Below are 25,449 nucleotides of genomic sequence, written 5' to 3'. Positions count from 1 at the left end.
GGGTTTCACTGTTCTCCAACCGGCGTACTCCCTTGTAAGCTCCTTGACGTTCTCTGGGGTCAGAGTCGTGTTGAACTTGCACATCCCCTTGCCGGCCTGCTGGTCGTCCTGTAAGTGACAGTCGGCCAGCAGGAGGCAGTGGTCGGAGAAGAACACCGGCTTGACGCCGGTGGACCTCACAGAGAACGCCCGTGACACAAACAGGAAGTCTATCCTTGAGCGAATAGACCCGTCTGGCCGCGACCAGGTGTACCTCCGCTGCGCACCGTCTGCAGGGGTGCTGAAGACGTCGAGCAGCTTGGCGTCCTTCACCGTGCCCATCCGGAATCTGGACGTGACGTCCAGTTGACTCACCCCACCCGCTGTCCCCAGATCTTCCATCTGCATCGATAATGCAGTTGAAGTCTCCGCCTAGGACGACCGGCCTGGACGTAGCCAGCAGGGGTGGAAGCCACTGCAGGACGGCCAACCGCTCACTCCGTACCGCTGGGGCATACACGTTGATCAGCCTCAGGGGAGCGTTCCTGTAGGTGACATCAGCCACTAGGAGGCGCCCCCCACCACCTCCTGAACTTGAGAGATGGTGAAGTTGTGCCCCCGCAGCAGAATAGCCAGGCCCGAGGACCGACAGTCGTTACCCCTCTACCAGATCGAAGGCCCACAGGTCCAGGCGCCGGACCATTTCCCGTACCTGCCGAGGTGCGGTATCCCGCACTCCTGCAGAAACAGGAGGTCCGCCTTGATGGTGGTCAGGTAGGCCAACGTGGACACACATCTTGCGGTGGACTTGACACCGCGCACATTAATGCTCGCAACTCGTACCCCCATTGTGGGCAGTGACTGCAGTACCCTCCCCAAGTTCAAGGTCCAGCCCCTCCATCTGTCCCTTCATGCCCATTGCCCGGGCTAACTGCTGGACGTTCTCCGGGCTCAGGAAACTGTCCGTGCTGCCTTCTGGGTGGCATCCCCCCGTCAGGGGTACGGAGGCAGGAGAGTCCAGCTCTAGGTCAAGCTGGGGATACGCTGTTTCTTTCTCCTTCCCGCCTGGAAGTTCCGGGGGGCCCTCCAGGGCCCTAGCAGCGTGTGGCTGGGTGCCGGAGGGAGCCTCAGGATGCCTCCCGTCACCTGGAAGCGTAGTGCTGCTTTCTTTCTCCCTTGAGATCTTTAGCTTCTGCTTTGGGCGGGCCCCCTCCGAATCTCCCTCATCAGAGGAGCTCTTATAGCCCCCTTGTAGCTGCCTCTTCCTGCCTGATGGTTGCGGTTCCTGGGCCCGCCGATGCACCTTCCTCCTCTCTTTCCGGACTGTCGTCCACTCCCCTGTTGCCACCTCCATCGACTCCGCGTTGTCGGGGGGTGGGGGGGGGGGGAAGCGGAGCCTGGAGAGGCGCTTTGCTGGCCTTGGGCCCATCCTGTGGGGCAGGGCCCTCCTGCACATTAGTGGGGTCCCTGCAGGGCCTTGGTGCCTTCCTCTCCTCCGTGGGCGCTGGTCCCGCGTTGCCCCTGCCGGCGACCTGAGCGTAGGTGGTCCCCCGCCGTGGGCATGCCATATAGAGGTGGCCCGCTTCCCCGCAAAAGTTGCAGCTTTTTTCCTGTGGGCATTCCTTTGCAAGGTGTCCCTCGTCCCTGCAGATGGTGCCTTTGCAGTCGGCTGCCACATGACCTGACCTACCACAGGCATGGCAGACTTTAGGTTGCCCTGCGTACGTCAGGTAGCCCTTGCTCCCGCCGATCGTGAAGCTGGACGGTGGGTGTACAATGTTCCCGTCCGTGCCCATCCTCAGCGTCACCTTGACCTGCCTCTTACTGGTCCAGATGCCAAAGGGGTCCATGATGTCAGTTAGGTCCCCTTCCACCTTCACGTACCTTCCCAGGAAGGTCAGGACATCAACTGCTGGCACATGCGGGTTGTACATGTGTACAGTCACCATACGGCTCCTCTGCGCTGGCATCACAAACAGCGGGTCAGTGGTCATTACAGAGAGGGGGCCCTCACCTCCTTTCTCCTTGAAAACCTCCAGGAAGCGCTCGCAAAGCTTGGCACTCCTGAAGGTCACGTCATAAAAACCTCCTCCGGGGAAATCCTGCAGGCAGTAAATGTCCGCAGCGGCGAACCTGCAACAGTCCAACAGGACCCTCTTCATGAAGAAGGTGCGGTCCACAGGTGCACCTTCATCCACCTTCTTTACGGAAACACGGATGGTGTTCCGGACCCCCTGACCTGGGGCACGAGCACTTGCCGCAGCCATCGTTGCAGGTTGGCTGCTCCCCTGAACCAGCGTTAGGCCGAAGCCAGCATTAAGATCCACTGGTTGCAAGGGTGCACAGCCAACCCAACGTCTTCCTTCCAACTCCAACACAGCGCTCTCCTCCTCTCGGTCCACAGAAGAGTGGGTCTTTATTTTGTTCCAGATGTAAGCTGGTTCACTGAGCTGGAAGGTTTGTTCCCAGATGTTTCATCACTTTTTTTTAATTTGAAAAAATATACTTTATTCATATGTTTTATTTTTGTACATCTTATTTATACACCTACCCAGTCATGCAAGCCGTTCCGGGCTACCCAGGAGGTACCTACAGCAACTAAAGGGGAAAAAAAACAAACAAAGAAGGAAAAAAAAACAAAGCAAAGAAAATACCCCGGCAGTCGTCACCCCGCGCAGTCCCAGTTGGCCCCCTGACCAGTTGGGGAGGGCGCCAGCTGGGCCCAGTTACCAGATAGGGCCCTTTTTTCCTATTCTGGACGAGGGGTTTCATACCATGATCTTACCCCACCGCGCCTTGGCGGCGGCTGCCCCAAGCTTTAGCGCGTCCCTCAGCACGTAGTCCTGGACCTTGGAATGTGCCAGTCTGCAACATTCGGTCAGGGTCAGTTCTTTCAGCGGGCAGACCAAAGAGCTTTCAGACGTTTCGTCACTTTTTTTTTATTTGAAAAAATGTACTTTATTCGTAAGATGTACAAAAAATAAAACATGTTTACGCACCTACCCAGTCATGCAAGCCACTCCGGGTTACCCAGGGGGTACAAACACCAACTAAAGGAAAAAATACAAAGAAGGAAAAAAAAACAAAGCAAAGAAAACACCCTGGCAGTCGTCACCCCGCACGGTCCCCGTTGGCCCCCTGACCAGTTGGGGAAGGCGCCAGCTGGGCCCAGTTACCTGATAGGGTCCTTTTTCCTATTCTGGACGAGGGGGCTCATACGGTGGTCTTTCCCCACCGCGCCTTGGTGGCGGCTGCCCCAAGCTTTAGCGCATCCCTCAGCACGTAGTCCTGGACCTTGGAGTGCACCAGTCTGCAACACTCGGTCGGGGTCAGTTCTTTCAGCTGGCAGACCAGCAAGTTGCGGGCAGACCAAAGAGCATCTTTCAGACGTTTCATCACCATTCTAGGTAACATCAACAGTGAGCCTCCAACGAAGCGCTGGTGTTATGTCCTGCTTTGTATTTATCTGGTTAGGTTTCCTTGGGTTGGTGATGTCATTTCCTGTGTTAGTGGTGTCATTTCCTGTTTTTTTTCTCAGGGGATGGTAGATTGGCTCCAAATCAATGTGTTTGTTGATGGAGTTCCGGTTGGAATGCCATGCTTCTAGGAATTCTCGTGCGCGTCTCTGTTTGGCTTGTCCTAGGATGGATGTGTTGTCCCAATCAAAGTGGTGTCCTTCCTCATCTGTGTGTAAGGATACGAGTGATAGTGGGTCATGTCGTTTTGTGGCTAGTTGATGTTCATGTATTCTGGTGGCTAGCTTTCTGCCAGTTTGTCCAATGTAGTGCTTGTCACAGTTCTTGCAAGGTATTTTGTAGATGGCATTTGTTTTGTTTGTTGCCTATACGTCATCTACAAAATACCTTGCAAGAACTGTGACAAACACTACGTTGGACAAACTGGCAGGAAGCTAGCCACCAGAATACATGAACATCAACTAGCCACAAAACGACATGACCCACTATCACTCGTATCCTTACACACAGATGAGGAAGGACACCACTTTGATTGGGACAACACATCCATCCTAGGACAAGCCAAACAGAGACACCACGAGAATTCCTGGAAGCATGGCATTCCAACCGGAACTCCATCAACAAACACATTGGCTCCAAATCAATCTACCATCCCCTGAGAAAAAAACAGGAAATGACACCACTAACACAGGAAATGACATCACCAACCCAAGGAAACCTAACCAGATAAATAGAAAGCGGGACATAACACCAGCGCTTTGTTGGAGGCTCACTGTTGATGTTGCCTAGAATGGTGACGAAACGTCTGAAACCTAACCTTCCAGCTCAGCGAGCAAACTCACATCCAGATCTAGATATCCATAATCTTGAAGAACTTTTAAAACTTATCATTCATTAGCTTTAATTTTTGTTTTATGGTGTTGTTTTGTATTAGTGGTATAATCATAGACAGACTACCAGGAAATAGTGCTCAAAATGGAAGGGGCAGCAGAAACTTATTGGTCTTAACATAGAATGAAATGGAGGAATAAGTGATTCGTATGAGCGAAGAGATTCTTGGTACAGCTTCTTTATCCTTGATGTTTCCACAAAAAATAATGAACTGCCTGAAATCAAATTTATGACTATTCCTTTGTGATACACCAACCTTCTAGTGTATTTAGATTAGAAAATGCAAAGAACACCTCCATTGAGTATTGATGTCTGGTGAAAATTGATTATATTGAATTGCTTTAATGTGATGTTTGAATGATCAACTTATCTCCTTCTTTGTTAGGCTGTGGTTGATGAAGCTGATGGACTTATGGGATACATTTACTGCGATTTCTTCTATAGATCTGACAAACCTAATCAGGTATATTCTTATCTGCAGGCCTCATAAGTCTTGCTGAATGTGTTGAGGTGGTAACTAAAACAAAAATGCTGGAAATGCTCAGCAAGCCAACAGCCCCTGTGGGTAGAAACAACATTGTAGTTTCACTCATGACCTGAAGCTCCAGTTCAGTTTGTTTCCACAGATGCTGCCTAATATGGTGAACATTATCACCATTGTTTATTTTCATTTCCCACATCCACTCCTGCGCCTTCCCACCTCACTCATCCATTCCCTCAGTTCAAAGGCAGTTATTGATTGGTAACAAACATTGGCTTAGCCAGCAATGTTCATGTTCTGTTAACAAAATAAAGAAACAGCGCTCAGTTGCAACCAAGCAACATTTTCATCATTTGCATTATATGCTTCAAGTATTTGGTCAGAGGAAACCACAGCATGCTAGAATGCGGAGTCTATACTGTGTGGAGCTGAAGGAACACAACACGTCAGGCAGCATTGGAGGACCGGTAAATCGACGTTTGGGTCAATGAGGGGCCCCGACCCAAAACATCAACTTAACTGCTCCTCTGCTGCCTGACCTGCTTTGTGCCTCCAGCTCCACGTTGTGTCAACTTTGACTTCCAGAATCTGCAGTTCTTGTAGTCTCCTAGCGTGCCAAAATGCATTGATGTGGACTGCTTTCCCATCTAATCAATAATTCTTTAAACAGCGTTCTCAGGTGACAGGAAAACAACGAGTCATTAATCACAATGGCTCCCTCTTTTTGATGCTGATTCATTGGTTCTGTTGGTTTATCTGTCCACCTTTCTGTCTTCTAACCTAGGAAAGTTTGTTTTCAAAGGTCTTTTTTTTTTAAGTATTGGATTTGCTTTTTGAAAAGCAGCACATTTGGTAGGAGAAGGTAAAATTCACTTCAAGACACTAAGCCTTTATTCTAGCTTGCCCTGTGCAATGCCTTGAAGGTCAAGCAGATAGAGCTGAAAATAAAAACTGAATTAAAAGTATTCATGCCTTTCACTAGACAGCTATATGTCCTTATGGCTTGGATTGAGGATTGGCTGTCTGACAGAAGGCAGAGGGTTGGGATAAAAAGCTCTTTTTCGGAATTTCAACCGGTGACAAGTGGTGTCCCGCAGGGATCAGTGTTGGGGCCGCAGCTGTTCACCTTGTATATTAATGATCTGGATGAAGGGACTGGGGGCATTCTGGCGAAGTTTGCTGATGATACGAAGATAGGTGGACAGGCAGGTAGTACTGAGGAGGTGAGGAAGCTGCAGAAAGATTTAGACAATTTAGGAGAGTGGCCCAGGAAATGGCAGATGAAATTCAATGTGAGTAAATGTGAGGTTTTGCACTTTGGTAAAAAGAATACAGGCATGGACTATTTTCTAAATGGTGAGAAAATTCATAAAGCAGAAGTACAAAGGGATCTGGGAGTGTTGGTCCAGGATTCTCTAAAGGTTAACTTGCAGGTAGAGTCCGTGATTAAGAAAGTCAATGTAATGTTGTCGTTTATCTCAAGAGAGTTGGAATATAAAAGCAGCGATGTGCTTCTGAGGCTTTATAAGGCTCTAGTTAGGCCCCATTTAGAATACTGTGTCCAATTTTGGACCCCACACCTCAATAAGGGCATACTAGCCCTGGAGCGTGTCCAGCAGAGATTCACACGGATGATCCCCGGAATGGTAGGTTTAACGTATGATGAACGGCTAAGGATCCTGGGATTGTACTCATTAGAGTTTAGAAGGTTGAGGGGAGATCTAATCGAAACTTACAAGATAATGTATGGCTTAGAAGGGGTGGATGCTAGGAAGTTGTTTCCGTTAGGCGGGGAGACTAGGACCTGTGGGCACATAGTTAAAATTAGAGGGGGTAAATTTAAAACTGAAATGAGATGACATTTCTTCAGCCAGAGAGCGGTGGGCTTGTGGAATTCATTGTCACTGAGTGCAGTGGAGGCCGGGACTATGGATGCCTTCAAGGCAGAGATCAACAAATTCTTGATCTCAGAAGGAATTGAGGGCTACGGGGAGAGTGCAGGGAAGTGGAGTTGAAATACCCATCAGCCATGATTTAAATGGCGGAGTGGACCTGATGGGCTGAATGGCTTTATTTCCACTCCTATGTCTTATGGTCTTATAAAGAAATGAATAAATCAGAACTTTTTTTTATTTGTACTTTCTTCATAAAGATTTGATTCACGACAGATCTAACTGATTTAAGTTTGCTGTTATTTAATTATTTTATAAACTACAAATATTACCACCTGATACTAGCGTTAGAGCAGTAAAAGGTTTCTGCCTTCAGGGAACAAATTTAAAATACATTCTAAAAATGCATACATTTGAACTGTACTAGTGGAATTTATTTTTAAAAATTTATACTCATTGTTAGTTGAATTTCTGCTATATCACTATTGTCAACGCTCATCAATGAAACAACTATATGTCTTAGGTATGGTCTTATTAGCGACAAATTATTGATATGAGATACCGTGAAGCACCAAAAGCAATTTTGAGCAAAATTATTTTTCATCCTCTTCAGGACTGTCACTTTACAATCCGGGGTGGCCGATTATTGGAGAATGGGGAGTATCAGCTTCCTGTTGTAGTACTGATGCTCAGTCTGCCCCACCCAACAGCATCCTCCCCAACGCTTCTAACTCCTGGAATGATGGAGAATCTCTTCCATGAAATGGGACATGCCATGCATTCAATGCTAGGCCGAACCAGATACCAACATGTAACAGGTAAATGATTACTGTCCTGAATGGAAATTGTACCATTTCACTGGAGGATTGCTGCGCTGTTTTTAGACTTCTGGGGTACTGTGTGCAGTTTTAAACTCCTTTATTTAAGAAATATTGTGAATGTGTTAGAGCCAGCTCAGACAAAGTTCACTCTACTGATTGCTGACATGGGGCGGTGGTGTTACTTTATGAGGAAAGGTTAGACAGATTGGGCCTGGTTCTGCTGGAGTTTAGAAGAATAAGAAATGACCTTATAAAAATCCTGAGGGTCCTGATAGGATGGATGCTGAAAGGATGATTTCCCTGTGGGAAACCCTAGAACTAGGGGCACATTTGTTTTTAAAAAAAGGGTCTTCCAGTTAAGACTGAGATGAGGAGAAATTCCTTCCCTGAGGGCCATGGATCTATGGCACCCTTCCCCACAGATTGGAGAATGTAGTGTCACTGATTTCGTTTAGAAGACAATTACATCAATTCTTCACTAACAAAAGAGTCATAGTATGTGATATTGAGGCCATAACCAGATTAGCTATTATCTTATTGGTTGTCAGAACAGGCTCAAGGATCCAAATAAACTGCACCTTTCCCTAATTTTGTATATTTGCATGATTTAATGCTCGAACCACATTTCCTGTGGAAGACTGTGTTTTTCTCTTTTTCAGGTACAAGGTGTCCTACAGATTTTGCAGAAGTTCCTTCAATTTTGATGGAATACTTTGCCAGTGACTATCGTGTGGTGAGGCAGTTTGCAAGGCACCACCAAACGGGACAGGTATAGAATAGTAGGCCCATTTACTAATTTCTAATGCCTCATTAACAGTCCATGCTAAATAACAAAAAAAAACTCCTGAAATGGATTATCTGACAGTGATATCATTCAGGTATTCAGTAATCATTGTCGCAGTTACAACCTTATCATTAGCAGTATTTTCTTTGTACCTCGTATCATGGAAATAGAGAGAGAGTTTATTTTCTTTTACATCTGTGACAGAAACCTGGGGAAACTATGATGCAGATATTTAAGTTTAATTTCTTAGCTTAATGGGGTGCTGAAAGTTACAATTGTGCTCTAATTGTGTCCTAAAAAGTATGTTATAGAAAACTTGTACCCTTTCCACATATCCCAATATTTTGTCAACATTTCTGCTGACTTTATTTATTTGTATCCACACTTACATGATTTATAAATCCTGGATATGTGTACTCAGATGTTTGTATTTTTTTTCTGTCTAATGTATTGTTTCACTCTTCACTACATTACATTTCATTTGCTACCAGTAACATTATCTATCTTCTGAAATCCTTGTCGTCATGCTCACTGTTGACCTAACCTTGTACTTCTGCTTCTTCAGAAAATTTCAAGCTTGTGGTCACTATACGAAAGTTGAGATGAGCTGTTACACCAAAGGCAGGTACCCTAACCTCTGCCAAAAGTTGCAGCAGTTCAAGGACAATAATATACAAGAGGTCTTAGGGTCCTGTTGCAATGTGGGTTTTTTTTTCATTATTCATATATGGGATGTGCGCATTGCTGGTTAGGACATCTCTAATTGTTCTGAAGAAGCTGATGGTAAGTTGTCTTCCTGAAGTACTGCAGTCCTTGGAATATAGGGACATAAACCATATGGTTGGGAAGGGAGTTCCAGGAATTTGAGGGAACTGAAGTATATTCCCAAATCAGTGTGCTGAGTAACTTGAAGGAGAAGCTACAGATGGTGGTGTTCCCATGCTTCTGCCATTCTTGTTGTTCTAGATGATAGAGGTCACGGGTTTAGCAGGTGTAGTCAGAAGAGCCTTGATGAGTTATTTCTGTGCATCCTATGGATGGTGCATACTGCTACCACTGTGTTGATGGTGAAGAGAGTGAATGTTCAAGGTGATGGATTGGATTGCTTATCAAGCTGACTGCTTTCTCCTGGGTGTTTTTGGAGCTACATCTTTCAGACAGTTGGAGAGAATATTTCATCATGTTCGTAGTTTTTACATTGCAGATGATGGAAAGTAATAGGAGAATCCAGGAAATGAATTACTTGCCACAGGTTTCTTAGCCTCTGATGTGCTGTTGTAACAACAGTATTTATATGGCCAGTCCCATTCAGTTTAGTAACCAACCATAAGATGTTGATAGTGGAGTATTTGGTGATGGTAATTGAATGTCTAGGGGCGGTTGTAAGATTGGCCCTTGTTGGAGATGGTCATTGCCTGGTACTTGTGTGGTATGAATGTTGCTTTCTAATTATCAGTCAAGACCAGGTTTTGCTGCATTTAGAGATGGACTGCTTCAGTGTCTGAAGAGTGGTGAATGTTGCCGAACATCGTGTGATCATCAGTGAGCAACTCACTTCGGACCTTATGGAAGAAAGGTAATTGATGAAGCAGATGAGAATGGCTGAGTCAAGGACACTGCCATGAGGTACTTCTGCAGTGATATTCTGGGAATGAGATGATTGACATCCAACAACCACAACAGTCTTCTTTCCTATTAGGCATGCCACCAAACAGTGGTGAGCATTCCTACTGATTCTCATTTAAGTCTAGTTTTCCTAGCAATTCTTGATTGCATACTCATTCAAATGTGGCTTTGATGTCAAGGGCACCCCATTTCACCACGCTTCTGAAGTTTAGTCTTTTGTCAGTGTTTGGACTAAAGCCTAATGAGGTCAGGTGTCAGATGGCCCTGGCAGAACCCTAAGTGAACATTGGTGAATGGGATATTCCCTTGCGAGTGCTGCTTGATAGTATAAGAAAGCCGAAAGAGCTGTGGATGCTGTAAATCAAAAACAATAACAAATCGTTAGAAAAGCTCAGCAGGTCTGACAACACCTGTGGAGAGAAATCAGAGTTAATGTTTCCAGTTGAATGTCCCTTTCTCAGAACTTGACCCAAAATGTTAACTCTCATTTCTGTCCATGGATACTGCCAGACCTGCTGAGTTTTTCTAGCAATTTCTGTTTTTGTTTCTGCTTAATAGTATTGTTGATGATCTCTTCCAATTTGACTTCAGTGATCAAGAACAGATTAAAAAGGCAGTACTTGGTCAGCTGCATCTGTCCTGCTTCTTGTGCATGGGACATACCTGTACAATTTTCTTTTTGCACCGTGTGATGTGGATTTCTCTGAGAATTGGTATTCTTGTGAATTGTCCTGATGAGTGCAAAACAAAAAGCTTGGACAAAATGTGCCTTTTCTCAGCAGCATGACTATTTGTTTTAAGTTTCTAACTTCCTTTCGCAATCTGGTTCTCAATTATTTCTTGGATATTATTCTTCTGTGCAGTGAAGGCGCATGAAAATTGCTTATTCAGTTCATCTGCTGTTCTACTAATTTCCATTACGTCTCAGATGGGATAAATGTCCTCATCACAGTATTGTTCGTGAGAGCTGACTGCGTGCAGTACTGGAAGGTGACTGTCCTTCAAAAGTACTTCATTGGCTGTAAGGTGCTTGGAGATGTTCATGAAAATTGATGAATAAATTCTAATCTTTTATTAGACAACTAAGCTAATTTTATAACGTGACAGATAATAACAATGAACAAAAAGAACAAAAACATTCTAGAGCAAAGAAACTTGAAATACAAATACTTTATGATTCCAAATTCTCCTACAAATCCAGTTTTTATTTTTGGTAAGTGTAATTCTAAATGGTTGATCACTACATGAAGTTCATGTACCTGATTTGTGATGATTTTTCTTTGGTTTTTGTCCTTGCTGAAGCTTTTTGATTTTTGCCTGCAGCCTGACTAATCATTTAATTACTGCAATGTTTCTTCTTAAATACGATTCTTGAATTTTTAATTCTGATACTTTTTAATAATGCTTTTTGACTGCTCCCTTCAACTCATGAATATCAGTTTTCAATTACAAAAAAAAATTCCCTTGGTACTAAGCATGGCAGTTTCCCATGCTGATCATGTTGTCATTCACCTTGGGCTTTCCTTCCTCCCAGTTTTATCTTCTCGAGAGGAAAAGGCAGGCTATCTCCACCAATCTACTCACCACCAGTGAATTACTACATTGCCATTTGGGCAAATCAGTTGTGTGAATTAGTGATCTGCCATTTTGCAGCTGTTGTAAATGTGTAAAATTTATAATCTAGTTAAGCAAAATTATTGACAGCAGCAAGCAGTTACATTCCCTATTTTCTAAATATTTAGAAGTAAAATATTTGCATTTTCATTTGCTGGCCAGTGAACGGAAAGCTCTTTTGGTGGATATTCACCTGATTTAATTTCATATACTGAACTGTTTTCTTGAAATTATATTCAGTTTGGTTTTTTTCCTACTTTGAAATATAAAACCAGAAACATTCGTGTCTTTTTCTTATGTGCCAGCTGTCACAAAGCATGAAAGTGTAGATCTGTATATCTACCATATGTAGTACTTCAGTTGTGCTGTCAGATTGTCCCAGGGTAGGAGTGGAGCTTTCTTCTGAACCAAAAAATCAACTATTATCGGCATTGCAGCTGTTATAATTAGCACATTTGCTTTCCTAATGGAGACCAAATGTTGGACTAGTTTTATGAAAGTGAAATGATGGTATTTTTGTATGATGGGTGATGTTTGCTGTATTAGTTCTTTTTGTAGCAAATGCATGGAAAATTCGCAATGCAGTTTGTTAATATAATAACTAAATTCTGGAATCTCAAAACTGGACTTGCTATCTCTCTCAGTTTTCACTTCAATTCATAAATCCCAAACTTGATGTCTGCTTCGGGTAAAAATAGCAAGAATTGGAGAAACTCATCAGGTTTGGCAGCATCTATGAAAATAAAGGTGGAGTTTTCAGCCCTAGTTTCTATACTACACTGTTTTTCTAGGCTTCTAAATTTTAAAATGTCTTGAATGTCTACATAAGTAAGACCAGTTTGTTGAATTAGAGGTTAACAACCAAAGGCATTAAAAGCTACTTTTAAGAAACTAAAAGGATTTATATCAATAAGACAATATTTTATGCTTCACAGACTGAACTGTAGCATTTTGTGAGGAGTTGTGATGCATGAACAATGTGGAAAGGGGACTGGACAGCATTTTTGGCAACAATACCATCTTTCATTTATGCAGTACCCCAAATATAAAACTTCCTAATGAGGCTTGGCAGAAAAGTTAGCAAACAAATTTTGACCCTAAATGCACACAAAGATATTAGGCCAGGTTACAAAAAGCTTTGTCAAAGAGGTGGATTTTAACCAAAATTGTAAAGAACTAAAAGGGGAACAGTGATATTTAGGGAAGTAATTTTGGAGCTTAACATATAATGACCAGAAACATCGTCAGTTTTTATTTGAATAAATTCAAATCCCAGAAGCTTATTAATAGCTGCCTCATTTACTGGGCTTAATTTATTCTCTATTTAGTTTGTGGAGAGGACACTCCACGATACTGTGCTGCAGTTTGTTTCTCCCCACAAATGCATAAGGGGTTTGTACTGAGGCCCCAGTGCCGGAGGTTGGTTGCACAGAGGGGTTGGCTGTCTTGAATCTGTTTAGCAGTGTAGTTTTTAAGTTTAGTTTTTGCTCTGGTGGTTCAAACCCTAGTATTTGATAGATGGGGCTTGTCAGTGATATGACCTCCCATGTTGACCTTTCTTTAATCCTTCTGCTGGTAGATCTTATAGAAGAGGTAGCCTCACATTAGCATGATGTAATCTGGGCTACTTGAAGCCAGGTGTGCAGATACTTTGGAAGGCTGTAGGGGTGGGTGGGTGGGGTTGTGTAGATGAAAAGTTGATGCCATTGAAGGATTTGGAACAAACAATGACTGTTAAATTTAAGGCAATACTGGATTAGGAGCCTATATGGATCTGCAGTTGTGTGAAAAATAAATGAGACTCGAGATTTGGAACAGGATAGCAGAGATTTGGATGACCTCAAGCTTATGTAATATGTAAATTGAGAGGCTGGTCCGCAAAGCTTGGAACAAGTCTAGACATGACTATGTGTGTAGGTTTTATCAGCCAATAGGTTGAGGGAGGAGCAATTAGGAGCGAAATTATCATAATGGTAATCATATGTAGTCAGAAGCTGATCTCAGCCATCCATTAGGGCAATAAATTAGCAAACAGAACCATGGGCAGTAAATGGACTGTTATAATCTCATCAGTGCTATAGGTTAATCCGTGACCATCTTGTACTTCGTTAATTCAGTGGCTTCATTTGGTGCTTCTAATTTAACTGTTAGAGGAGGCAATGGCCTGTTAGATATTATAACTAGACTGTCAATCCAGACACCTAGATAATATTCTAGGGACCTGGGTTCAAACCCCTGTATGAGATGGTGAAATTTAAATTCAACAGAAAAAAAGTGGAATTAGGAGTCTAACGATGACCATGAAAACATTGCCAACAATTGTCAATTGTTGGAAAAATTCATCTAATTCACTAATGTCCTTCAGGGCTGGTGTAGTCCACATTTGACTCCAGATCCACGTGGTTGACTCTCAACTGTTCTCTGGGCTTTTAGGGACAGGCAGTAATTGTTGACTTAGCCAGCAATGCCCATATCATTTCAGCAATGCCCACATCCAATAAATGAACGAATAAAAACAGCTGCAAAGCACTGCTCTCCTATAGCTGAAATTCACTTCTCTTAATGTTTATACAAGTGTACTTTTCTTATGTGATTGACAACTAGTACTGAATTATGGGCCACTATGAAACATCTTGCTTTTGTCCATGACTTAGTCTATGACTTACAACGATGCTTTTCGACTTGCATATTTGGGGTCATTTATGATGTGAACTATGTGATTTATATAAGTTTTTAAATATAAATTATTGAACATTTAGGTTCTTGATTTTCTGGGTCTTGTGAGAGATATGGATATTTTTCTGTCTGAAATTGTTAATCGTATGTAATTCCATAGCCTAGGTGTGTCTTGTTCTTAAAAAAACAATTTTTGGGTGGTACGTAAAGGATAAGTATTTACCTTAGATTGTTTTACAACCAAACAAGGTAAATAATGAGATCTCAAGGTTTGTTAGAAATTTCTGGAATTATTCCTTTTTATGCTTGGGAAAACATCTATAGCGTAGAGAAATTTTATTTTTCTTCAATTTGACTGTGGTTTAAAATGGTCCTGTGAAATCCTTGGATGAAGATACATGTAGTGTTCCTTTGGATGGACTGATACAGAGAAACAGGATTAGCTTGAAGTAAGGCATTTGATAAGGTTCCCCATGGAAGGCTCATTCAGAAGGTCAGGAGGAATGGGATACAGGGGAACTTAGCTGCTTGGATACAGAATTGGCTGGCCAACAGAAGACAGCGAGTGGTAGTAGAAGGAAAATATTCTGCCTGGAAGTCAGTGGTGAGTGGGGTTCCACAGGGCTCTGTCCTTGGGCCTTTACTGTTTGTAATTTTTATTAATGACTTGGACGAGGGAATTGAAGGATGGGTCAGCAAGTTTGCAGACGACACAAAGGTCGGAGGTGTCGTTGACAGTGTAGAGGGCTGTTGTAGGCTGCAGCGGGACATTGACAGGATGCAGAGATGGGCTGAGAGGTGGCAGATGGAGTTCAACCTGGATAAATGCGAGGTGATGCATTTTGGAAGGTCGAATTTGAAAGCTGAGTACAGGATTAAGGATAGGATTCTTGGCAGTGTGGAGGAACAGAGGGATCTTGGTGTGCAGATACATAGATCCCTTAAAATGGCCACCCAAGTGGACAGGGTTGTTAAGAAAGCATATGGTGTTTTGGCTTTCATTAACAGGGGGATTGAGTTTAAGAGTCGTGAGATCTTGTTGCAGCTCTATAAAACTTTGGTTAGACCGCACTTGGAATACTGCGTCCAGTTCTGGGCGCCCTATTATAGGAAAGATGTGGATGCTTTGGAGAGGGTTCAGAGGAGGTTTACCAGGATGCTGCCTGGACTGGAGGGCTTATCTTATGAAGAGAGGTTGACTGAGCTCGGTCTCTTTTCATTGGAGAAAAGGAGGAGGAGAGGGGACCTAATTGAGGTATACAAGATAATGAGAGGCATAGATAGAGTCGATAGCCAGAGACTATTTCCCAGGGCAGAAATGGCTAGCACGAGGGGTCATAGTTTTAAGCTGGTTGGTGGAAAGTATAGAGGGGATGTCAGAGGCAGGTTCTTTACGCAGAGAGTTGTGAGAGCATGGAATGCGTTGCCAGCAGCAGTTGTGGAAGCAAGGTCATTGGGGTCATTTAAGAGACTGCTGGACATGCATATGGTCACAGAAATTTGAGGGTGCATCCATGAGGATCAATGGTCGGCACAACATTGTGGGCTGAAGGGCCTGTTCTGTGCTGTACTGTTCTATGTTCTACTGTTCTATGTTCTATGTTCTAAAAAGTTAATATTAGTCCTATACCAAAGGTTATAGACTAAAACCCTGAAGAGGTCATTTGAAGTTAAGTATATTTAAGCATAGGTGCTTGAATAGCTCCAAGAAAGAGCTATCTGTTTTTGCATTCTAATAGTTAGAGTCACAAATGACTTTAAAACTATCAAGGTGTTGAGGACAGGGACTCTGCTGTGAGTACTGTACAAGTAGTGCTTAGGGTACTGTGCACAAAGTGTGTTTTTAGGTTCTGTATAGAACATAGAATAGTGCAGCACAGTACTGACTCCACTACTACTGCTGGCAGTGCATCCCACACACCCACCACACTCTGTGCGAAGAGCCTACCCCTGACATCTCCTCTACACTTTCTGCCAATCAGATTAAAATAATTTCCCCTTGTAACAGCCATTTCCACCCTGGGAAAAAAATCTTTTGGTATCCACTATCTATGCCTCTCATCATTTTGTACACCTCTATCAAGCCACCTCTCATCCTCCTTCGCTTCAATGAGAAAAGTCCTAGCTCCCTCAGTCTTTTCTCATGAGACCTGCCCCCCAGTCCAGGCAGAATCCTGAGTAAATCTTCTCTGCACCCTCTCTTAAAACTTCCACATCCTTCTTTTAATGAGGTGACCAGAACTGAACACAATATTCCAAGTATGGTCTAACCAGGGTTTTATAGAGCTGCAGCACAACCTAGTGGCTCTTAAACTCAGTTCCCCTGCCAATGAAAGCCAACACACCATACGCCTTCTTAACAACCCTATCAACTTGGGTGGCAAGTTTGAGTGATGTATGGTCGTGGACCCCAAGATCCCTCTGTTCCTGCCACGAATCCTGCCATTAATCCTGTTTTCTCCATTCAAATTCACCCTTCCAGAATGAATCATTTCACACTTTTCTGGGTTGAATTCCATCTGTCACTTCTTTGCCCAGCTCTGGATCCTATCAATCTCCTGTTGCAACCTACTACCGTCCTCCGCACTATCCACAACTCTATCAAACTTCGTGTCATCGGCAAACTTACTAACCCACCCTTCCTCTTCCTCATCCAAGTCATTCGTATAGGGCCTTGTTTTAACTTGCTTAATTTATAAAGGAGTGTTTTGGGATTAATGTGATTATACTTGTACTGTGTGTTTAAACATTTCTGAATTTCTATTATATAGCTTGTCTGGCTTATTCCATCTCCCCTCTAATTCTTTTGTAAATAAACTTCTGTTTTATTGTTAAAACAATGCCTGCAGTGTAAAATGCTTATGTTTCAGTGAGAGAGTACTATTAAAACCAAAAAAAAAAGAATTATGATCTGTCAAGCCAGATTTCAATCTGTAATCTGACATGTCCAATAATAACATCAGCTGGAATCATTAGCAAAAGTGGTTATGCAATGCAATACAGTTAAGAGATATGGATATGATATAATATCAATATTAATATTTTATGAAAGCAGGAAAACTGATTCACCCAAAAAATTAAGATGAGTAAGAATTACACATCTTTTTGAATGCCTTTTCAGCCATTGCCTCAGAATATGGTTTCTCGGCTTTGTGAATCTAAGAAGCTTTGTGCTGCTGCAGACCTTCAACTTCAGGTAGGTAAATTTAGTTTCATTATGTTGGATTAAAGGCTTTTTTTTTAAACTAATCCTACTTTGAATTTTGGAGTTTGAATGCCAGTATTTAATGAATGATAGCATCCAGCACTAGTTCTAGTAACAGAATTAAATATTTTGACTGACTTTAAGACTTTTGCACAAATGAGATGAACCTTGGGCTTATAAATTATGGCCCTTCATATAAGGAACAGCTGAACTAGGTGTCTATCGTTTCGCACTTGCCAATCTTGATGTATTTCTCTTCAGCTTAAGATAACATGATAAAATGAACTGAGGGCCACATGTTGGTGCTCTAATTGTTTATTATGCCAGTGAATAATGGCATCCAGTTTCTCAGGAAAGAAATTAAGTGCCAATCATGCTTTTCTTCATAGGAAGGGAGGGGAAACTGAAGGTGGCATTCCTGGACCAGAATTTCACACTTTATATTGAAGGGCACTTTTAGAGGATATTTGATGGACAGTCACCTACCTACTCCTAGCTGCAATAACATATACTAGAAGGTGACTTAAGACATACATCAACACGATGAGGTCTTCAATATCATCAGCCCCTATTGTCTTTTAATGAAATTGTAATTGATCTCTATCCTAATTCTATGCTTCCACTTTTGCATTTTGCACCTTAATACCTTTGGGTAACTAAAATCTATTAATGTCATAACTCATATTTACAACTGATCTAGCATTGCTGTTTTTATAGCGTAAACAGATGAGAAATGGAAACACTCATAGGCCATATGGCTCATCAGAACACTCAACTCATCAATGAAATCATGGATGATCTAACCTTAGACTTAATTGAACTGACTTGCCTCTTCCTTATGACCCTCAACTATCCTCTAGTTCAAAAATCAGTCTGTCAGTGTTAAAAATATAGAATGGCTAAGCCTTCACTGCTCTCTGGGGGTAGAAAATCCAAAGATCATTTATCCTCCATGAGGACAAATTCCTCCTCATCCCCTTTCAAAAGGGGGAAGCCCTTACTTTAAAACTGTACCCTCTAGTTTTACATTTTCCAAAAAGAGGAAATATTCTTTCAGAATCTACCATGTCAAGCCCTCTCAGAATCTTTTGTTTCAAGAGAATTACGTTGTATTCTGCTAAGCTCCAACAAGGATAGGCCTAACATAGAACATTGAACTTAGAAAAGTACGGCACAGTACAGGCCATTCGGCCCACGATGTTGTGCCGTGGATTAATCCTAATCCAAAAATAAAATAACCTAACCTACATTCCCCTCAATTCACTGCAGTCCATGTGCATGTCCAGCAGTCGCTTAAATGTCACTAATGACTCTGCTTCCACGACTACCACTGGCAAAGTATTCCATGTGCTCACAACTCTCTGGGTGAAGAACCTCCCTCTGACGTCTCCTCTATACCTTCCTCCTAACACCTTAAAACTATGACCCCTCGTGGCAGTCAATCCTGCCCTGGGGAAAAGCCTCTGGCTATCGACTCTATCCATGCCACTCATTACCTTGTACACCTGCTGAAGCTTTTCTCATAACACAAACTGTGTATCCCAGGAATCAGCAGAGTGACCCTTCTCTGAAATGCCTCCACTGTAAGTGATATAATTCTTTAAATGAGGTGAACAAAACTGCATACAAAATTCTGAGGTGTGCTGTAACTAATACTCTACACAGTTGAAGCAAGAATTCTTTTTTGTAGTTGCACCCCTTTCAATAAAGGTCATAATTCAATTTGCCTTCTTGATTATTTGCTGGACCTATGCGTTAACTTATTGGGATTTATGGATAAGAACATCTAGGTACCTCTTTATACAACCTCTGTAGTCCCTCTCCATTCAGATAATATTTTCCCAAAATAATACTTATTTCCTATTATTCCAAAAGAAGTGCGTACTCTCTCTCTCTCTTCCCACATTATATGTCGTCTGCCAAATTTTTGCCCACTCTTTATATACAGTTCGGGGATGAGGGCATCGCTGGCTGGGCCAACATTTATTGCCTTTCCGTAGCTGTCCCCCAAGCAGGTGGTGGTAAGTTGCCTTTGTGAACTGCTGCAGTCCGTTTACTTTAGGTAGGTGCACAATGCTGTTAGTGTGGGAGTTCCAGGATTTTGACCCAGCGACACTGAGGGAATGGCAATATATTTTCATGTTAGGATTGTGTGAGTGGCTTAGAAGAGAACTTGCAGTTGGTGGTGTTCCCATGTATGTGATGCCCTTGTGGATGGCAGTGAATTGGGAAGGTGCCATTATGCTGAATTTCTGCAGTGCATCTTTTAGATGATAAATATTGCTGCTCATGATCACCATTAGTGAAGGGAATGAATTTTTATGGATGTGGTGCCAGTCAAGTGAATTGCTTTGACCTGGATAGTGTTAAGATTCTTGTTTTGTCAGAGCTGCAATGTTTCAGACAAGCAGTAGTCTTCCATCACACGCCTGATATATGCTTTGTAGCTGTTTCAGGCTTTGGGGAGTCAGGAGGTGAGTTACCCACTGACTTGCTTTTGTATTCACAGTCCTTATGTGACCAGGCCAGTTCATTTTCTGGTCAGTGGTAACCCCAGGATGTTGATAGTGGGGCATGTCATGGGGCAATGATTAGATTCTCTTTTGCTGGACATTGAACAAATGCCAAACAATGACAGTATAAATGTCACTTGTAACTTGTCAGTCCAAACCAGGATATTGTCCAGTCTTGCTGCATTTGGACGTGGACTGTCTCAATAAATGGGCAGTTGCAAATGGCACTGAATGATATCAACAAACATCCCCACTTCTGACCTGATGGACGGAAGGTCATTGACCTATCAGCTGAAGATGGTTGGGCCTGAGACACTACCCGAAGGAGCTCCTGTAGTGACGTCTTTGAGGTGACAGAATTGGCTTACAACCACCACAACCATCTTGCTTTGTGTTAGATGTAACTCTAACCAGTGGAGAGATTGCCCGATTCCTTTGAATCTAATTTTGTTCGGACTTCTTGTTGCCACACTCAGTCAAATGTGGCCGTCATGCTAATCTCACCTCTGGAATTCAGCTCTTTAGTCTATGTTTGAACAAGGGCTCGTTCAAACTCTCTCAGCTGCAGGTAACAGTACCTAATTATATTGTCCCCTATCACTGTATTGTTCCTATTGCTACCTCCCACCCCCAACTTGAAATGCTCACTGTACCATGTGCTGCGGTCAGTGTACGCATTCTGCCTGCAGTTCCCACTCGTCCACACAGCTTGCAACAATAATGAGCTGAGGCTAACTGAAAGCTACCTCTTTGTCTATTTCTGTGTCAATTGCAGTCACACACTCTTGCCCCTAGTGACAGACCAAATTTGAATTGCCTAATTTGAGGTGTGTTAGCACCTTCTGGAGCAAACTGTCCCCTTCCCTGATGTGGCACAATGTCTGCAGCTCAGACTTCAGCTCAATTTCAATTGAAAGTTGCTCGAACTGCGAAGGCTGACAACAAATGTGTTAAATCTAGTTCGCCTTAGTGCCCTATAGTAGCTCCTATTTGCTGCGGTAACAATGTGTCATATAATCTGCCGTCTTGTGTTTTTTAAAAGTTAATTCCTGGCTGTTTACATTTATTGGAATTAATAAGTTTTTAACACCAGTCTCAGTCTTATACGTATACTTAAACAGCTGTTTTTAAGCATTAAGGATTACAATCGTGAGTTGAAATGGAGTAAAAAAAGAGAAAATGTTTGCAGTGACTGGGAGCACAGATTTAAGGTGAATGGCTAACAACTGTGAAGTGACTTTTTACAGAATGCATGGTTAATATATGAAATGCGTTGCTTAAAGGGCTGATAGAAACTGACTCAATTCCACTAATTCCCTTCAGAAGGAAATTGTATGATTATGTGAAGTGAGAATACGTTATGTGAATGTGGAAAAAAAAGGTGATTTGAAATTAACTGGATTCCTCTAGTTCACTAGAGTCCTTTAGGGAACGAAATCTGTGATCTTTACATGGTCTGACCTACATGCAACTCCAGACTCAGCAATGTGGTTGCTTCTTAACTGCCCTCGATTCAAGGGCAATCATAGAATTGTTTGTGTGTAAGCACCCATTCAGCCCATTGTATCTGCTCTGACATCCCCAATGAGCATAATAACTTAGTGCGATTCTCCTGCCTTTTCCTTGTAACCATGTACAATTTTTTCTATTCAGATAATCATTGAATTCCTTTGTGAATACTTTGAACATTTTTCCCTACACTTCTATGGAGCGCTTTCTAGACTCTAGCTACTTGCTGAGTGAAAATGTTTTTCTCATATTATATATGCTTCTTTACAATCACTTTTTAAATCTGTGTCCTCTCTTCCTTTTTATGAGTGGCAGTTTTTTCCTATCTAATGTATCCAGCATGGCACCACCCCCCCCCCCCCCCCCCCCCCCCCCCCCCCCCCCCCCCCCCCCCCCCCCCCCCCCCTTTTCATGATTTTGAAAACATGCATCAAATATCCTTCTAACCTACTTCCCTTCAAGAAAGAAAACAGGTCCAACTATTCCAATTTATCCTCATGTCTGAAGTTTTTCATCCCTGGAACCGTTCTTCTCAGCCTTTTCTCAGAGCTGTACCCACTGGTCCAGCTGATTTGTGTCTACGTATACTGCAACCTTCATCCTTTGTACTTTAAACCCACATTAATAAAGCCCAAGATAAGTGTATGCTTTATTATTTGCACTCCCTACACATCTTGCCGTCTCTATTGTTATAAGCAAATGTATACCCAGATCTGCTTCTGCACAAACTCAAGAGGAGCACCCTTTGTTTTATACTGCCTATGTTCGTTCTATCAAAAATATCACCTGTCAGTTCTCTGCATTGAATGTCATCTGCTATGTAACTGCCCACTCCTCCAACTGTCATTCAGGCTTGGCAAAGCAATGCAGGCGTTTCCAGCAATGTCCACATCCCTTATCTAGAGGACTGGAGTGCAAGGATGCATGTATTATGCGCAGACTCACAAAACCCTGGTTAGACCCCAGTTGCAGTACTGAGAGCCAGTCTGGGCACCACACCTTAAGAAGGATATATTGACTTTGGAGGGAGTGCAATGTAGAGAGAGAGTACGTAGAGACACAGTATAAAGGGTGCTGCAATTAAGTTGGTGCAGAAGCAAAGAATGATACCTGGACATCAGAGTTTACATTATGAGGGAAAATTATACAAATTAGGCTTGGTTTTTCTAGAATTTAGAAGGTTAAGTGGTGATCTGATCAATGTCTTCAAGATATTAATGGGAAAAGACAAGTTAGATAAAGATCAAGTATTTCCATTGGTTGAGGGTTCTAGAGCTAGGGGCATAGTCTGAGAATTAGGGCCAGATGGTTCAGGAGAGATGTTAGGAAGGACCCCTACACTCAAAGAGTGGTAGATGTTCAGAACTCTCTTCCACAAATGACAGTGGATGTTGGATCAGTTGTTAATTTTAAATCAAAAGCCCATCTGAAGTTAGCCCACAGATCAGCCGTGATTTCATTGAATAATGGAAAAGATTGGAGGGTCTGAATGGCCTAATCAATTCCTATGAAAGAATTTTTAAATATTGAATGAACACAGACCTAATGGGTACAGGGTCTCCTTCTGTATTCTACCATTTATGATTTTAATTACCTTATATCACTAAATTGTCAGAATATTAGGAGACCAGCTGGTCTTAGCACATGTGAAATTCGATTACTGTCTTGCTCTCACCAGTTAAACAGCGTATTTTATTAGGCCTTGGTAAACTGCATTAATAATAAAAGCTTTACTTTTAAATTAGATCTTCTATTCAGTCCTGGATCAAATCTACCATGGAAAGTACCCTTTACCAAAGTCAACCACTGAGATATTAGAAGAAACCCAGGAGAAATTTTATGGACTGCCCTACGTACAAAACACGGTAAGATTTGTTAATCTTGAATTATCTACCATTTGGAAGTAATGACTCCTATTTGTGTTAAACATGTATTTTGTATGGATTGCATTAAAAAATCAATTGATATTTTATCTCAACTCATTTATTCTGAAATTTGAGCTTTGCAGCAAAAGTGTTTTGCTGTTAAATTATGAACATTGAGTTTTAATCCAGGCTCAGTTGTTTTCATATTTGAGAGCTTTAAATGTATTTGTTAGGGTAAGTTTATTTCGCAATCAAGTAACAAAGTATTTCAGTGATCATGGCCATGCTTAGTCGCAATGTGAAGACAGTTACACAAGTGAACAACTGGGTAGTTTGGGATTGTTTTTGACTAGAAAAGGTCAATTTTGCAACTGAAGGTACAGTGGGGGACTTTGTCTCCAAAAGAAAATAAAGGATACAGGGTAGACCATGTAAGACTCAGTCGAGGAGAAATCCTTTAACCCAGAGAATGAGCTTATGGAATTCTCTGCTGCAGAAAGTGGCTGAGGTTAAAACATTGAATGTTTTCAAGGAGTTAGATATAGTTCTTAGGCCTAAAGGAATCAAAGGGTACGAGGAGAAATTTGGGGCGCGGTACTGAGTTAGATGATCAGCCTTGATCGTGTTGGATTGTGGAGCCGGCTTGAAGGGCTGATTCTTCTGATCCTATTTTCTATGTTTCTATGTAAAGTAGATAGTTTACATTTTTGCTTACTCCTTCACCAGAAACTGTCTTAAATCTGAACTGGACCTGCCTTGTAGATGATGTATTCCAGTTTTAATGAAGAAAATATTTTAATCAGGCTGCAAACCCTGGACTTCTTTCTCTGTTCTAGTTTTCATAATTGATAACTGATTGGAGCTCACAGAGAGAAACCTTCCATGAAACTCCCTGAAATTTGCAGTTAGCTAATTTCTGGTCAAATTCAACCGATGTTCTTGTTCATCCTCTGCAAACCTGATCTGACAGTAGTTATTAATTAGACTACAATATGATGTAATGCGCTCCCTGTGGTTGAAAATTTTGGAACGCATATTGAGAACGCATATTTTCAAAGCCCTCTGTTCCTCCAAAGTAAACAATATTTAACATTTTTCATATATCCTGTCCCATAAGGTGTTATTTTTTGCAAGAAATATGTCTAATTTGTATTTGAATTAATCAGGACAATTTACAATCACCTTTCTGTCAGAGATAGTAAGTTGACCTTTTCCTCACAGAAATACAGTTTACAAAGATTGATTTTGAATAAACCTGTCTTCGAGCACATGCTATGTCTTCTGATTATACTGAGCTTGATGAAAAAACTTGTCATGACCTACCTTGTCTTGCTTCTTTACGATTTTGTGAACATCAATCATATAATTTCTTACCATTCGCTTTTCTAGTGATTGGTTTAATAAGCCAATACCAACTTCTCTCAGAAATCATTCTAATAGTGCTCCTGTATCCTTTCAATAACTACAAAATCTTTTTTGTGCTGTGACCAGAAAGAACTGGACACCATTTGTATTATATGATTACATATTTCATATACTGTATCATTTCTGCTTTCCATTTGGGAGAAATGTTAAGTTCCCTGCATACAGTGTACAGACTTGCTGTCATTTCACACTTTCAGATTATAATTATTTAAGTTTGAAGTACAAAAATTTGGTTACATATATGTATTCAAATTTTGTTGGGTTGAGCAAAGACTTACAGTGTTCTTTTCTTTTTAGGCATGGCAATTGCGCTTTAGCCACCTTGTTGGATATGGTGCCAAGTATTACTCCTATCTAATGTCAAGAGCAGTAGCCTCCATGGTTTGGAAGCAATGTTTCATGAAGGACCCACTTAACAGGTTAGGAGAACTTAGAATTAAGTTGTGGCCTTTCATAAAGAAATGGAGTGTATTCTGTAAAATGAGATCTCGGAACTTGGAAACCAGGAATGCAGATCGAAGACAATTGCAAAAAGAAACTTGAGATTTTATTTAACAGAACAAATCATGATCTACAATATGTTGCCTGAAGAGGTAGTGCAAGTGGGTTCGGTAGTCACTATCAAAAGTTTTATAATTTATATAAAAATTTGACCAGTGCACAGCCATGTGCCAAGATCAGGTAGTGAGATT

At 42.0% G+C, this 25,449-nt stretch overlaps 1 protein-coding gene across 3 annotated transcripts in view; it reads left to right on the top strand.

Annotated features, from left to right (window-relative positions):
* LOC125453650 (mitochondrial intermediate peptidase-like) overlaps window positions 1–25,449 on the top strand; it is a 131,890-nt gene that overhangs the window by 74,885 nt on the left and 31,556 nt on the right. For all 3 annotated transcript variants that reach the window (XM_059646675.1, XM_048533489.2, XM_048533490.1), the window contains 6 exons: window positions 4,732–4,809; window positions 7,333–7,537; window positions 8,200–8,309; window positions 17,362–17,436; window positions 23,213–23,332; window positions 25,055–25,176. In XM_059646675.1, the coding sequence (XP_059502658.1) occupies window positions 4,732–4,809; window positions 7,333–7,537; window positions 8,200–8,309; window positions 17,362–17,436; window positions 23,213–23,332; window positions 25,055–25,176 (710 nt within the window). The remainder of the gene's footprint in view (window positions 1–4,731; window positions 4,810–7,332; window positions 7,538–8,199; window positions 8,310–17,361; window positions 17,437–23,212; window positions 23,333–25,054; window positions 25,177–25,449) is intronic.

The sequence above is a fragment of the Stegostoma tigrinum genome, chromosome 6 (genome assembly GCF_030684315.1).
Source record: "Stegostoma tigrinum isolate sSteTig4 chromosome 6, sSteTig4.hap1, whole genome shotgun sequence".
Taxonomy (NCBI): Eukaryota; Metazoa; Chordata; class Chondrichthyes; order Orectolobiformes; family Stegostomatidae; genus Stegostoma; species Stegostoma tigrinum.
Note: the sequence above shows the minus strand (reverse complement) of the source record. Positions and strands in the feature narration are given on the sequence as shown.